Source organism: Buteo buteo, chromosome 3, assembly GCF_964188355.1.
Source record: "Buteo buteo chromosome 3, bButBut1.hap1.1, whole genome shotgun sequence".
Taxonomy (NCBI): Eukaryota; Metazoa; Chordata; class Aves; order Accipitriformes; family Accipitridae; genus Buteo; species Buteo buteo.
The window spans coordinates 62,489,068-62,504,377 of NC_134173.1; the positions used below are offsets into that span (position 1 = coordinate 62,489,068).

The window sequence follows — 15,310 nt, forward strand, 5'->3', positions numbered from 1 at the left end:
TGCTGCTCCTATGCAACTGGTTTGAAGGCCAAAGAAAGGCTCTCCTGACAAAAAATGTCACCATTGCTCTACTTCTTTTCCCGAATGGTAAATAGCGTACAGCATCCAGAAGATAACTCCTCTTTACCCCCAAAATCCACAGACAACTACTCCTTTCCCATCATCCAGTCTATACCACTGCACCAAGGACACGGGCAGAAGCTTCCTTGTGTCACATTCTCAATTTTTACACCCAAAAGGGGCCTTACAGGGAATATAACATTTCCACACAGGGTTTGATTTCCATTCTCCCAACCAGTGAGTGTATTACTACATTTCTGCAGGATTCAGTTATAATGCATTAGGCAAATGGTGTAATTATTTTTCTTTTCCTCCTCAACAGCTGTGCCACAAAGAAAACATGTGATCACTGCTCATTCAGTATCACACCATACAGAAAGACTCAGACATACAGAGAGCACGGAACGTAAACATTTTTAAATGCATTTAGTATAAATGCCTTTTAGCCATTTAGCTCAGAGAATGAGATGCTATCCTTTGTACCCCATCAGAACTGAACACATATAGTGAGTCAATGAGTTGCTAAACCATGATATAATGAGCTGCTGCTATTCAGCCTCCAATGCTTTTTTTTTTTTTTTTAAAGAAAGCACAATTCTCATGTGTTGGTTAAAACTTTTGCTTAAATAAACTGAAAATTGCTTTCTGTTTGTTTAGGAAACATATCTCATTAGGCAATGGTGAGTTGGGCAGCCAAATAGCCAGGACTTTACTGTAGTAACATTTTCACTTAAACAAGTTCTGGTATCAAGTTATGAATTTGGGGTTGAAGAGATTCTTTGGAAGAGGGATGTTTTAACAGATCTACTGTACCGCAGAAAATATCTCATTTTATTCATTTTATGGTGAGCAAGAACTGGAGACAAAGCCATGCTGAGACTGATCCACTGACAACAGTGGGACTTGCGCCTGCTCTACAGTATCTGGCACTTCAGGTCTCCATCCATTGCATTATTTCAAAGTCTCAACGGTGTTGAAAGACAACTTAAAGAAAACACTGATGGAATTATGGTAAACAGAAAATAACAGCAGCTCGCTGTGCAATTACATAAATTGCAAGGTGATCTGGTTTTGCTCATTTTATTAGATACTTATGTTTGTTCTATGCATGCACAGAAAACTGGCCGAAATGCTTCACCTAAGTGGCTCTAATGAGTAAATACATCCATTACTCTCAGCTGCCCATTCACAGAGACTACAAATAACAAACCTATTTTGCAGACACTCTGTAGACACCAGTTAGAAACTGTGAGTGACAATAATCCCAGCTGCTGTTCATTGCTAATTACTTTTACTTCTGAACACTGGAAAAACATATTATTAGTACTAGCATTTTATACAATGGACTGTAAATCATATCATTTCTTTAAGTTGTGCTAATCCTGCTTAGTGCCCTACATTGCAAATTTGTGTCCCATGCTAATACATCCTTCTTTGCATCACAAGAAGATAAAATAGAACTAAGTATTCTCACACTATTTGTGTTAATGTCTTGCAATGGGACACACACACACAATCTTTACAGCACTGGAATGTAATTGATTACCAATTATTGGGTTGGCATTTCCCTGACTACCCTGCCACAATTCAAAATAATGCATCCTATTTGGAGAGCGTGTACGTGAAAGGTAACAATAAGGGTCATCTTAATGTTATTACACTCAAAAGCAATTTTTCACGCATAACAAAACCTACTACAAGCCTCCTCAGGGGTCATCAGGTGAAGAGAATTGAAGAAACTGGCTTCCATGCAAGAAGATTGGGAGAAGCACTTCAAGTGACGGTATAAACTGAAGCTGTTTCAGATTTCAGCCAGCCAAATTTGGAAAAAGCCTACACATTGGCAGAACTGTTTGGATTCATGCACTCTGCTCAAGTCTTGGCTTGACTTTCAGATTTTTCAGTTACATATCGTATCTCTATGTACAGGCACTAAACTCCTTCACTGGGTATGTAATTTTCCTTAACCTCCTGCTCTCCCTGACCTGCCCCAGAAAGAGGAAAACTAAAGGAGAAAGACGAGAAAGGTGAAAATGTATGTATATGTGTGTGTATATACACACACCCCCTAGAAATCAATATCCACATTTCTGTGTGGTATCAGAAGTGATAGCTTCTCATATTTATTTTCCTATTTCATTCCAATCCCAGCAAAACCTAGTCCCCCGCTTTGCCCTGACAGAGTTATATTTTCTTAAGTAGACACTCCTCCCCAGCATAAAGAAGAAACTAAACAAAAGCAATGCTACAATTCTGCAATTCTATTACAGCAGTGGAGTCCAAAGTGCCAGTTGACATAACTAGTGGCAGTCACAAGTACAGGTACAGCTTGCACTGGAAATGTAAGAGCACCTATAGATCAACAGTTCCCTCAATAGCCACAGAAGAAAATAAATCTTCATAATTCTCTTTTTAAAGGGAAGCTAACATACAAGGCATCTATTTAGACTGTGGAAATCTGATTTAGTTCTTTCCTTCGCTGTCGCTTGCTTGTGAGACCTTGAGATTATCACTTACTCCTGCAGCATGTCAATTAGGGCAATATAGTTGGTATTATTATGCTGTATAGAGGAAGATAGCTATTAGAATTATTCTCCATTATTGCACTTGAGATGGTTGCACTGGTATTCTTCAAAAATTGCCCTTCAAAGCCATGTCTCGGTCTGGGATTAAACTGAAATATATTTCACAGTAAGACTCCCTGAAAACTCAAAACTCTTAATCGTTAAATTCATTCATTAATGGGGAAAATTATCAAAATCTAGAAGACTGGGAAAGAATTTAGCACAAGGATTGAAGTTCATGTGTTAACACAACTAAGCTGTCACTTCATACACTACGCATATTTCCAAAAATAGCCAGAAAGAGGAGAAAAGATAACATGATAATTGACAGTGTTTCGAGAGGTACTTTCTAAAGCATGTTGGCAAATACTTCAACAAAGCTGTGTAATTGCAGTATATGTTTCCAACAGATATGTCTCTGTTACCTTAATTAGTCAGACCAAAACCACTGATTTCATGGAATAGATGGACTTGGACAAGGAGAGGTACTTAAAGGTTTTTTTGAAAAGTGTCTTTGATATTCAATTTGCCCTTGATTCAAATGCTACCCTACTCTTATTGTCCCACCTCCTTTTTGAAGTTCAATCCTAAATTTTATTACGCTGAAGCAGTTTACAAATACTGCTTACAGAAAATGAAAAAAATTACCAAGGAAGACAAAGTCTGCCGGCTCCTGTATCATACATTTCATGAAGAAAATTCTACCAAGAGAAACTAGTGGCCTATATCCACATAAATGATTCAACCACAAGGCTTACAGGCACAGGGTAAAACTGTCTTCAACCCCTGGCTTCTGCAACTACTGATTAGAAATTAGACCAACCATCTGCATTGGAACATCAAATGTTAATAAATCTTCTTTTTTTGATTACCTGGGTTACATCTTTGGCTAATCATGAGGTGGAAGGCTCCAGATCCCTTACCAATCTCCTGAGCCATCCAGTCTGCCTTTGCCAATTACTCTTAATCTTCTAATCCTAAAATATTTTCTAATGCTCTTGTTTATTCATTTGCTTTGTGCAATATAGCATCCAGAACATTTTAACCATCCCACATTTATGAAGTTCTTTATGTTGTGCAGGCCAGAACAGATTCCTGGCTTTCATGCAAGTTTGTGTAACACCACCCAGTTCTCTAACCTCCACTACGGAGAACTCAGTCCCTCTCACTCACTTGCTCTCTGCATGTAAAACTAGGAGAATCTTCAGAGTATATTCTTAAAACTAATTACCACACAGTGATTAATTATATGTAGACAGAACTATGTTGCACAAGTGAGGCAAGGACTCAGAGCAAACTCCTGGCTTTCTAGGCTATTCGTACTTACCAAAACAAGAAAGCAAACTATCGGGTCACATTCATTCAAGATGAGCGCATTCTTGAGATTTATTCTGTTGCCATTGAAGCCATTACAGTTTTTGACATCAGAATTTAAAAGGTATTTTTAAAACAAAGACTGTGGCAGAACAACAACAGGACTTAAATTAAGGTCAGGAGACCAGATATGCAAAAACAACAAAGGTAAGGAACACAGAATCAAGACTTTCATTCGCTAGCTAATGCTAGTAGACTAGTACTTAGCATGTAAAAGAAGCACCATCTCTTCTATTCTCTCTGTATAGATAAAATGACCAGACAGTTTGTTGGCTACTGTAAACACACAGCCTCACAGACTTCGAGGCAAACTTGCTCTGATTTACACCAGAAGAAAATCTAGCTGCTTTCCCTCTTCCCCAGCAACTTTACTTTCTGAGCTTTCATCATTTCTGTGGGCTAGATTAGCAGTTTGGATCTTTAAATGTATCTGTGACTATTACTAGTCTCACCAACTTTCTTCATCAACCTCTCTTCAAACACTACCAGACATCCCTCTTATAAAGATGAGGAATATTAACGCATAAAGATGAGGAATATTAACGCATAAAGATGAGGAATATTAACGCATAAACAACTTTGCCTTGAAGGCTCTGAATATACATCACGTCACTTGTTCCACATAAACTCTCTATATGAATGCTCTAATATGAGGGTAGACTACTTCTCACTGAAAGAAGGCTAAAATAGCTCAGTTCTGACACAAAGCAAGTGAATGTTCCCAGGCACTTACTATTTAGTAGCTGACATGCTGTAAATCACTGTGTATCGTTCTGAATAGTAAACTTGCTAGTGTCTCGACAGAAATGATATAAAGAATTTCTACTACATATAACAATATAAATCATTACTTATGAACTATAGTCCATATAGAATTTAGATGCCTGTAAGACCACAGGTGCTTTTTCACATAATATTTTTACATATATATCTGTGTATGCAGATATATATATGAGAAAAAGAAACACATATATGTATACACACATACACAAACACAAGCAAACGCATGTACTTATACATGTGTTTTACCACCACCCATTTCTTCTACCTGCCACCATTTCCTTTTCACGTCTCTGGCTTAAAAGAGATGACTGACTCCTGTGTTCACGAGGTGTGACTCTCTCAGTGTGCAAGGCAGTCTCCAAACCTGATCATGATCCCGAAATAAGACTCAAAATAAACAGGTATGCACACATGCAAGTGTAACACCCAAGATAGCTTCACAGCCTTCAGTTTAAGCAGGGGAGTCCCCAGGGAGAGTCCGCAATGTGGCTGACAGATGAAATGGGTCTTCTGGGACACCACACCTTCACGCGAGCTCTGTTCTAGCACACCCTTCAAGATCTAGCACGGCACAATCTAGTCCAAGAGATCAGGATACATCATATCCAGCAATAGTTGGTCAGTTTATTTAGATCTAATTCCTGGTTTATGGACAATTGAGCTAAAGTCAGTAAGACCAACAATATAAAATTTGGATCCATTTGCCTAAGCACGTGAGGAAAATGAAATTCATTCACATACATGTTTTCATTTGCTCATGCCAACGAGCTATGTATCCATGTCACCTTGCAGGAAACCCACCTGATGACAAAATTGAACTTTAAGAAGGTTTGATTTGTTACTAATACAAAAGTAAATGCTGTACTTGTTTATGCCTCCAGTCTAGATCCTCACCATATCTGCAAAAGTCCCTTTGCCAAAACAACCAAAAAAGTAGAGGAAAACCTTTAACATGAGAAGGGATGTTGATTACATCTGTACCCCTACGAACTCCCTACAGTTTTTTTGTCTTACCTTCACAGCTTGACATTCAATCAAACTGCTAATATAAGAGTAGAGAATAAAAAGCAGAAGCTACTAATAAAACCACTGGTTCTCATTCAGCTGAATCCTACTTAGACCAGACTTTATACTAGTCACACACTTCTAACATGAGAACAGAGAAGCTGCCAGATTTGGTATATTGAAATCCAGACAGCTAAAAAACACAGGTGCATAACTTTGCGTAGGCACATGGAGCTCACCACTGATTTATAAAGGAGACAAAAGGAAGAGCTTTACACACTCTGCGTGTGTGGGTACTTCTGCCACTTTCTAGGACACTGAGCAGCCTGGTAGCTGGACATCCAGAAGTGCTCTCAGTTGCTGTGAAAATCCTGGAAAAGTTGTTACCCATATTCACATACAACAAAGGATTAGGCTGAGTGATATAGGACAACTCTTACAGTACTGGATGTCTAGAACCATAAAAGAAAAAATCTGCCGCCAATCTCTCATTAGTCTGTGGGATAGTAAGATAATGTAATACTTTCTTCTTTTTCTTTTTTTTCCCCCAGGCTCACCTAAATAAAAATCAAGAAACTTTTGGATGGCTTTTATCAGCCCATGGCTTTTCAGAAATTTGTCTTATCTTACATGGCAGTCTAGTATCTAAAACCATGAAACAATCAAAATGAGAGGGCTGGATTAAAAAAAAAAAAACAACCCACAACACTTTTTAATACTTTCAGACAGGAGTCTGAATCTCTTAAATGGCTGAACGTAAGAGGAGGTAGGTCTTTGACAATAAGCTCCAGAACCAGGGCCATGCTGAGCAGGAAGCTCCTCAAAGGTAAGACGCACAATGTGAAGCTGCCTGGAGTCAACTCTGAGAACTGCTGAGCACTGCAGTATGTCTTTATTCGTGGCTGCATGAATACCCTTCTCCCCTGGGACATGCCATCTGAAACCCTCACCTGAATGCAGACATTTCTGTCCCTTCTTTGAGGGACACTGTTTTCTTTTAAAACGTATCAGGAAATGGGGTCATGCTCCCTTTTATACAATAGTCTAATGGCTTGAACACTTGTTCAGGAAACAGGAAACGTAGGCTCCTTTCCTTGCTCTGTCAGAGGAGATGCAGGCCCGCTTCTTCTCCCTCGCTGGGCAACGTCCTACCCCCTAGCTATAAGCTGGTATGTGGAAGACAGCACTCTCCAACCCTTCTGTTGAAGCTGTCCCACTCACTACTCATAAAAAAGTTTGGGGATGGAAAAAAGACTCCTGCCTACTTGCCAGAAACTTGCCTGTCTCCAGACCTTTCCATATACATTAAAGAGTCATTAGATCAAACACAGAAGGAGACTTAATCATACAGCAGCAAAGCAATGGTTTCAAGCAGCATAGCTGTTAACTTAGTCACCTGAATTTTACTCTAAGTGAAGTCTTTAGATCCTGTCTAAAGTCTACTGCTTTAGGCACATCCACAAAGCCATACATAGGCTAAAATATCCAGCAAGACAAAGCTGCCAATAGAGATTGATCAATTAACTAAATGTGAAGAAAAGTAATGAGGAGCATCAGCAAAAGCTGATCCACTGAACTCACTTCAAATATTGTTCTGATAAAAGCAATAAAGCTGATTAACACATTCTCTGGGAATTCAGAGGTATGCTAGCAAATGTTTTCTGAAACCTATACTGGCAAGGAAGTTCATCTCCCAGAAAGAGCTCAGTGATTTTACCCAATCCTATGGAATTTATTATAACTCAATGAACCAAAAAACTCCGAGGACGAAAATGTGAACAAAGAGTACAGGAGATTTTCAAAACAAAATATTTTCAATGAAGACAAAGGAATCTTGCTGGATTAAATATTCAAATTAAGTAAAAATCTATACAGTAGTAAGGCCAGAAAGCCTGAATTATTTACACAGTTCCCAGCCAAATCCTCTTTATGTACTACAAAACACAGTCCCAACATTTGCGTACCTGGATGTAAAACCAAATGCGTATCCCTACTGGTTTTCTGACTGCAATACAAAAAAAACCCTAAAGGCTGGGTTTAGGGTTGAGGGGTGATTTTTGATTGGGGGGGGGGCTGGGGGTGTGTGGTTAAGTTTTCTAGGATGGAGTTCACTTCTGTGGTATAAGTCCAAAACTGTATTTGATTTCTTTCTTCCATGCCCTCAGCAAAGGGACCACATCCCTACCTACCTGCAGATTTCTGCACTCACGTATTTTTCCATTGCTTTTTGTTTGCTTTTGTTATGAATGCAAACTACAGGGCTCAGTAGCATCCCTCACTACCACAAATCTTCATATACCATCGCCTCCGCCTGACCGCTGTGAGCCAGATCAGTTATCTTCATCCTCTGGCTTCTGCGCCCAACTCCCTGGCCTGAGACCATAAATCCGACCATAAATCCATCGATAACTTCCACCTCAGCTACAACAGAACAGCTTGTTAAGTGCAAGGGGATCAATAAATCAGACCCTAAGCCCAGTCCACTACTATTTCAAGTTAATTACAAAGGGATTATTTTCCTTTAACCCAGTACCTATACAAAATAATATTTTTCAGATGAACCAACTATTCAGTTCCCTCTCCGTGTTACACAGGAGTTTGACTGAACCAATTTTAACCCAGCTCCAATCAATATGGTCCCTCGTTGCAGCAGGAGACACCAGCCGTTCAGATGCCTTAGAAAAATCCCCTCCAAAATGGACGTAGTAGCAATATAAACAAGTGTGGGTGCAAAGGGGATTTTCAAATGTTCTTTTACTGTGTTTATGAATCTCACAAAGCTGCTCTGTATCGGGAGTGGGGGAGGAGAAAGCATAAAAATATTAATCAGTTACTTATCTTCTGACATGTTCTGGATCAACATCTGGTGCATGTGCAAGTGATGAAGTATGGCATTTGCCACAAAAGCTTATTTAATCTTCTCTTCCCAAATTGGGCAGGGAAAATTAGCACTCTTAAAAATTAAGTTTCCAGATCCAATTCTTTTCGTTAAAATAAATTGCCAACATTGTATAGGCTCTCTGTTCTATTTTGGAAAATGTTTTTTGTCTGAGAAAAGACTGATCCTAAGTAGATTATCTATGGGCTGTTTCCTACCATTTTTTGTCTCCCCGGCAGTATCTTACTGCCAGGGTTTAGTAGACAAGTATAGTCTAGGTTCAGCTGTTTTATTTCTCCTTCTATCAGTTCAAACTGAGATAGCTCACACATCTGTTTTATTTCTGAAAGTACTGCATAGGAAAAGTGTCCAGCTCATTCTAATCAAGCATAAACTTTCCTATAAATAACTAAGGACCTAACGAAACAATTGTTTGGAGGAAATGAAAGTGTGTTTAGAAACTCAAATTCCTCTATACTATATGCCTGAGCTGTTCCAGTTTGAATGTCTTCCTGACAGCATGGATCAGTTGCTCTAAGATGCTGTCCCCGGAGTCAGCAAACTGGAACTATAGCAGGAAATCCAGGTATTAACATCATACTATGTGCTAATTATAAACCATCATTTCACATTCTGACATTATTCACTTCTAACCTCTTTTAACTAAATCACATATTTGCTTTCTAATCACAGTTTGACAGGAGAGAGTGTCTGACACAAGACAGTGAAGTGATCTTTAATAAGACAGCAGTTCAAAGATTGCAGCTTTTACGCCTAGTAACGACCTTAGTTTGATTTGCTGCTCCACAAAGAAGTTGCGGAGTTTCTGAAAAAAGAGGAAAACTTTAAATCACTTAAAAAGGCTTCAAGTTCCTGACTTGTGTTCTGGTTTTGGTTTCTTACTTGAAGTTAGATGCTAGCCATTTTGTTTTGCAAAATTTCTTTCCTATAGCTACAGTCTCTGCAAGCATTATTAAATATTTTCCACCTTCTAACTTTTTATTTTAAAATACCCTGGAGTTTTGTCTCATGATTACTACCAAGTCAGACATCATGTATGCAAACATACACTTGAAATTGGATGGACATTTGAACTCATTTTGCATGCAAACTTTGTTACTTGGTTGGGTTTTTTTCCTTAAAATCTTATTTTTTGTATCATAGAACACTGAGGTAGCCTACTGCACCTCTCGGCTCACTCATGAGGAGATTTTTTTTTTTTAAAGCAGCATCAATATTCTTTTTAACTAATTAATCATTAGCTGATAAGAAACTAACAGAAACTCCATGAAAAAGCTTTTGAGTCCACTCTTTAAACAACAAAAAAATCTTGTATTTCCTATGAATTTTTATTTTTTTTTTACAGCAGTATGTGTAGTTTTTTCCCTGCTCCAACTAGATGAGAAAATGAGTGAGGCAACAGTCCCTTCCTTGCAGGCTCACTAACGTGAAGGACAGCATGGATTACTGTTACTTTTTGAAATGTTTTGAATACCCATTGTGTATCCTGTTTTTCTGGCACTAGACAACTTTAGAGTTGCCAAGACTTGCCATTTATTTTATCTTAATAAAGAATCACTAAGCCAAATCTTGACTCCCAGCAGCTGATAATTTAGGATTACATTTTTAATTTCCAGCTGCTGTCTTTTGTCTACCAGGTTGTTATTTTTCATTATTATTTGCTCTTTTCTTTCCGTGACAGCAAATCCTTCAGATACGATTACCAATTCAGCAATTGGCCTGTTTACTGAATAAGATCTTTTGCTATTGATTACCACAACGACTAAATCATACACAGAAATATCACTCGTCGGAAAGCCAAGTACTGCTCTACTGTACAAGATGCTCAGCAGACCTGCAGAAAGCCTGGCTAAAACAGACCAAAATGGTTCTTAAGGCTTAAGCAGGTTCTATGGAATACATTAATTACGTAGGTAGGAGAGGCTTTGCAAATAAGTGACTTTGCATTAGAGAAGGCAGTTAGCAGAAGCGGGGAGGCTAGGAAGATACAAACCTGCACATCGTAAGTCCCATTTAATAAGACAGGCCTCTGGGAATTGATGTCCTGCAGCACCCCTGAAAGCACAGTGCGGTTGACTTTCTGGAAGTCTTTGGAGTGGCTGAATTGCACCATGTTGTGGAGAGCCAAAATTTTAGTGTCGAGCTCAGCATCCTGCCTGGTGCGGTTGTGCAGTCCTAGGTGGTACTTGCGGAAGTGTTTGATGAGATCTGTGGGGTCGTTCCCATAGTAACCGTATCCACAGATGTTGCATTTGAAGTCCTGAAGCTCTGGAGACAGAGGCGCCGTATCTGGGTTATCATTTACCAACAAATCTGCTTTAGATTTGTTCAGCCTTAAACCCCCATCTGAAGGCACTTGTGGGTTTTTTGAGGCCATGGGGACTGGGCTTGAGCCTTGGCCATCAGTTTGACCACTTTGCACTTGCACTGTTTCATCTGAAGCTTTTGGCGACATCTGATGCTCCTCATTTGTCTCCGCTGCATCTCCTGACGGGGTACAGACCACATCTTGGGTGTCATCTGCATCTGATTTTTGAGGAGACTTCAAGGGCTCACAGATTCCCCCAACAGCTGGAGATGAGAAAGCCAGCATATTTCTGTCTGTCACCTCATCATGAGGGAAGGATGGAACATTTCCTCCCTTATTGTGGCTTTCATAATTGAAGCCAGCCTTTTCACTCAGCACTGAGCTTTTCAAGTCCTTTTTAATGCTGGAAGATGGCTCTTGGACATGCGTGCAAAGTTCCTCCTTGTTATTTAACTCTGCCGCATCACCCTGGTCAGTGTTTTCTTGCATCTGCTCTGCGGAAAATTCTTTTTTCCTTCCAGACTCTTCGCTTTCAGTACCTGTAGACTCAAGGGTCTGTACCTCACCTTCACTAGCAACGTTTCTTAGAGGGGGGTTCTTTTTCCGGACCATATCTACCACAGAAAAAGAAAGAAAAAAAAAAAAAAAAGAAGAAAAAAAGCAAAAAACCCTATAGAATTATTCAAGATATATAACAGATTATAAACCTGGCACTTTTTAAAGCATTCTGGACTATATGAATACATCAACTTTTCAGAAAATTTTTGTCAAACAGGTTTTTAGACTATGCAAAAAAATGGAATTTTACATTTAAAAAAAAAGATCACACTGAGACTGAACTTAACTAAAAAGAGATCGTTAAAGCCTACAAAAATGCTGCTATCAGAGTGAGTGAATTACAGGTTCCATTATCTTTTCAGAAGATAATGGTCTGGCAGAAGTAATTTTAAATGAACACTTCTTTTAAAATCATTTTAAAAACTAAGGGGAAAAATAAACTTCTGCAATCTAATGTTCATACACTGTACAACTACATATAATGTAGCTTTGCAAAAATACACCTAAAAGACATAATCAGGAGAACTTAAACAAGTTATTAGGAAGGAAACAGTCTTAGGAGAGTAACTAACTTGAGGTTTCAGGGAAAGTACTTTTCCTAAGCAGGTATCAGTTTCCCTACAGCAAAAGCTCCCCCTCCTACTGCCCATAAACTTCAAACAGGATTATATAGATATGCTAGAGTCTGGCCCCATAGTCCATTATTCATGTAATTAGTTCTATTTGCCAAACAAAGAGAAACTAACTTTATTAGGAAACCTGTTGTCAATAAAATTTTACAGGCCTGGATCCAGACATTTGACATTGCTGTGTGGCTGAGTTGGGATCTACCCTGAAAACACCTGGAATCCACATGGATCTAAACAGCCGAACCTTCCTCTGCTCAGTCCTCCTTGCAGACATAGCCACTACTGCTAAATTTGCAAGTACGCTTTCAAGATCCGTTTAAGAAAGCTGAGACAGGACAGCAATAAGGATCAGAGAGAAGGAAGGAGTCTGCCACTGCTGAGTTAGCTGCTAGTGAACAGGGGGGATGATGGAAGAACAAGTAATCAGACTATGCAGGTACTAAGCCAGATTCCTCATCCGCTGCGCATCTTCACCTTCCCTAGCCTACTTAGAGAAAACATATATATGAAACTTCCCTGCACTCTCCACTGTGTGGTTCTGGATTTGATATTCGTCATCAGCTGGTTTGATCCATTTGTGTTCACATGCTAGCTATGGGCAGAAGACAGATGTGCTACAACTTTTTCTGTGCTCTTATCTTTGCCAATGCTGTATACAATGACGGATGTTTCTCCTTGCCAAATTGCGTGTGGTCCGGTGGCAGCAGTCTGCAGTACCACACAGGAGATGGGAGCTGCAGACTCAAGCCTGAGCCCCCATTCCCAGGCCAGCCACAGCCGGGTGCCTATGGAGGCACTGGAGGATATATATTGCTCTGCAAAGGGAGGACCACCTGGCAATCTGGGAGCAGCACTGATGTGCTCCAAACCGTGCTGTATCCAGACCTTTAAAAGCTGTGGATGACCTTCTCAAAACAGTACTTTGAGAAGTACGGCTGGGGACAGAGGTTAAAAATAAAAGAACAGGCGTCTGTACATCCTCTTATTTACATCTGCTCCACATGAAAGGGCACCGTATGCTATGTTGATAGAAACAGACAACTTCTTAGGGGAAGTGTTCAACTTGTGTCTTGGGCTGGCTCTGTTGTCTTTGTGGTTGAGCTGATCCACAGGCAGCATGGGCTACAGCAAGACGGCTTTCACACAGAATGCCAGCTCATGTTACAGAAATTTTGACACTCCGTGTGGTCTTAATAGGTTTCTTAAATGCCTACTGTGATTCCTTACTGTAGAAGACACACACGCTTGGGAACCAAGTGTCTTCTCTTTAATGTCAACCACACCTACTAGGATATGTATGCACTGAATTTTACTTTTTTTTTTTTCCCCCAATAACTTCTGAACCATTAAGTCATTCAGAACTAAGAATAAAGAAAGATGTCCTGTTGTGGTAAGAGAACTATTACAATACAGACTCAGCCTACTAAAACAACATGCGCACATATATAATTCAAGGTATAAAGACAGTCCTCAGCCTGTTAGCATTACTGCTTCTCTGTGGGACTTCATGAATGCTCTTGGTTAACACACACTAAAAATATTTGTGAGCATCTCTGGTAGGTGTTCAGCTAAGTCTGTATTTTTCTCCTGGTTACACATCCCAGACCATTTTTAAAATAACTTCTGTTTAAATGCAGTCCATGGCAGAGGACAGAGAAAGGAGTCCTGACTGCACAGTGAAGAAAAATCAGAAATTGAGAAAGTAAACATCGTGACTGTTACCTCAGTCAAAATTAAACAAGACTACATGCAATGTTTTAAAATGTTTTTGTTACAGATATTTTTGGCAGATAAGGAAAGTTTAGAGATTTGCTATCTTCATGGCAACTGACAGAAGAGAGTCAGAGAAAAGGACAGGAAAAAAATCCCTATAAAGCAAAGAAAAGAAAAATCTGGACTGTATACAGGCTAACCAGACAGTACTTCAGATATAGATACTTTGGTTCAAATTTTCCTGACATATCTGTGAGTCTGTGTGTTAATGGAGGGGAAAAAAAACAACCAAAACATATCTGCCTAATGGAGCTTTTTCATGCAGTATTCTACACTTGGAGAAAGAAAGGAACAATAACATTGATTTAAATATAAAAACTTTCTTAAGTTGAATTTAAAAGTATTTTCCCCTCTTTTTTTCTTTTAGCTTTTGAAAAATCATCTGTCATTTATTTACTTGATATCCACTCAAGGGGACAGTAAGAAAAGACACAGGGCTGTTGGGGTTTTTTGTCGCTGAAATTCCACCACTATCATTTTTCAGAGACATATTATGTAAATAAAACTACATTTGCAATACTCCTAAATCGAAGAAACCATCCCCTAGCAAGTCATAAGTTAGATACAGAAAGAATATAGCCACTCTGAAATTATTATCTCTAAGACAAATAACAGATTGCACAATGTTTTATTGTGTGCCAAGAACGTTTTCAGTTAACAATTTCACTTGAAAAAATGGATCACATACTTGTAAAATCATACCCAGCATTGACTTCATAAGGCATGTGGCTTTAGAGTGCTTTTTACAATTATTAATTCTATTAGTCAACTAGCAGGCGGGCTAATGCAACTGTCTTAGAAGATGCACGGAAGACACAGAAGACATTTTGAGAGCTGATCTGTATATCTGCAAAACAAAACAAAAAAAAGGTTTTCCTTCCTAAATTATGCATTCAAAATATGTTTTTTTACTTAAAAACATTATTATGCCTATTGTACATTCACATGCATCTATTAGTGGGCACTACACCAATAGTGGCTGCTGTTCTTTACTTTCACCAAGCATGATAAATCCCATAGCTGCCTTCTTCTCAGACACACATGCTCTTGCACACATATACACACACACAAAGAGAGACAAAAATTATCTCAGAGGTGATGCTCACCAAAAAAACAAGTTTAAAGTAAGTGTTGAAAACAAGCTAGATAAATGCTGTAGAAAATAAAAGTGCCTTAAAAATTCACACATATTAACAGGTATTGCGCATCATAATGGGACTGGCCTAATGCGACAGATAATGGAATACAAATAACTGGTTCACATCCAGTCTGCAGTCAGCAATTGGAAGTTATCATCTGCTGGCTGCCTCGAGTCCCACTTGAAACAAATTTAGTGGTGTTACTTTAGTTGTTAGTG

The 15,310-nt window shown here is 39.0% G+C and overlaps 1 protein-coding gene across 9 annotated transcripts in view; it reads right to left on the minus strand.

The window, feature by feature from the left end:
* The window catches only part of TRPS1 (transcriptional repressor GATA binding 1), a 223,144-nt gene that overhangs the window by 168,351 nt on the left and 39,483 nt on the right, over positions 1–15,310 (minus strand). For 6 of the 9 annotated variants that reach the window (XM_075023834.1, XM_075023841.1, XM_075023832.1 and 3 more), the window contains exons 2-3: positions 14,642–14,800; positions 10,679–11,607 (exon numbers count right to left, since the gene is read on the minus strand). In XM_075023834.1, the coding sequence (XP_074879935.1) occupies positions 10,679–11,607; positions 14,642–14,678 (966 nt within the window). In that variant the 5' untranslated portion in view covers positions 14,679–14,800. The remainder of the gene's footprint in view (positions 1–10,678; positions 11,608–14,641; positions 14,801–15,310) is intronic. The other 3 variants (XM_075023838.1, XM_075023839.1, XM_075023840.1) reach the window with 2 other exon arrangements.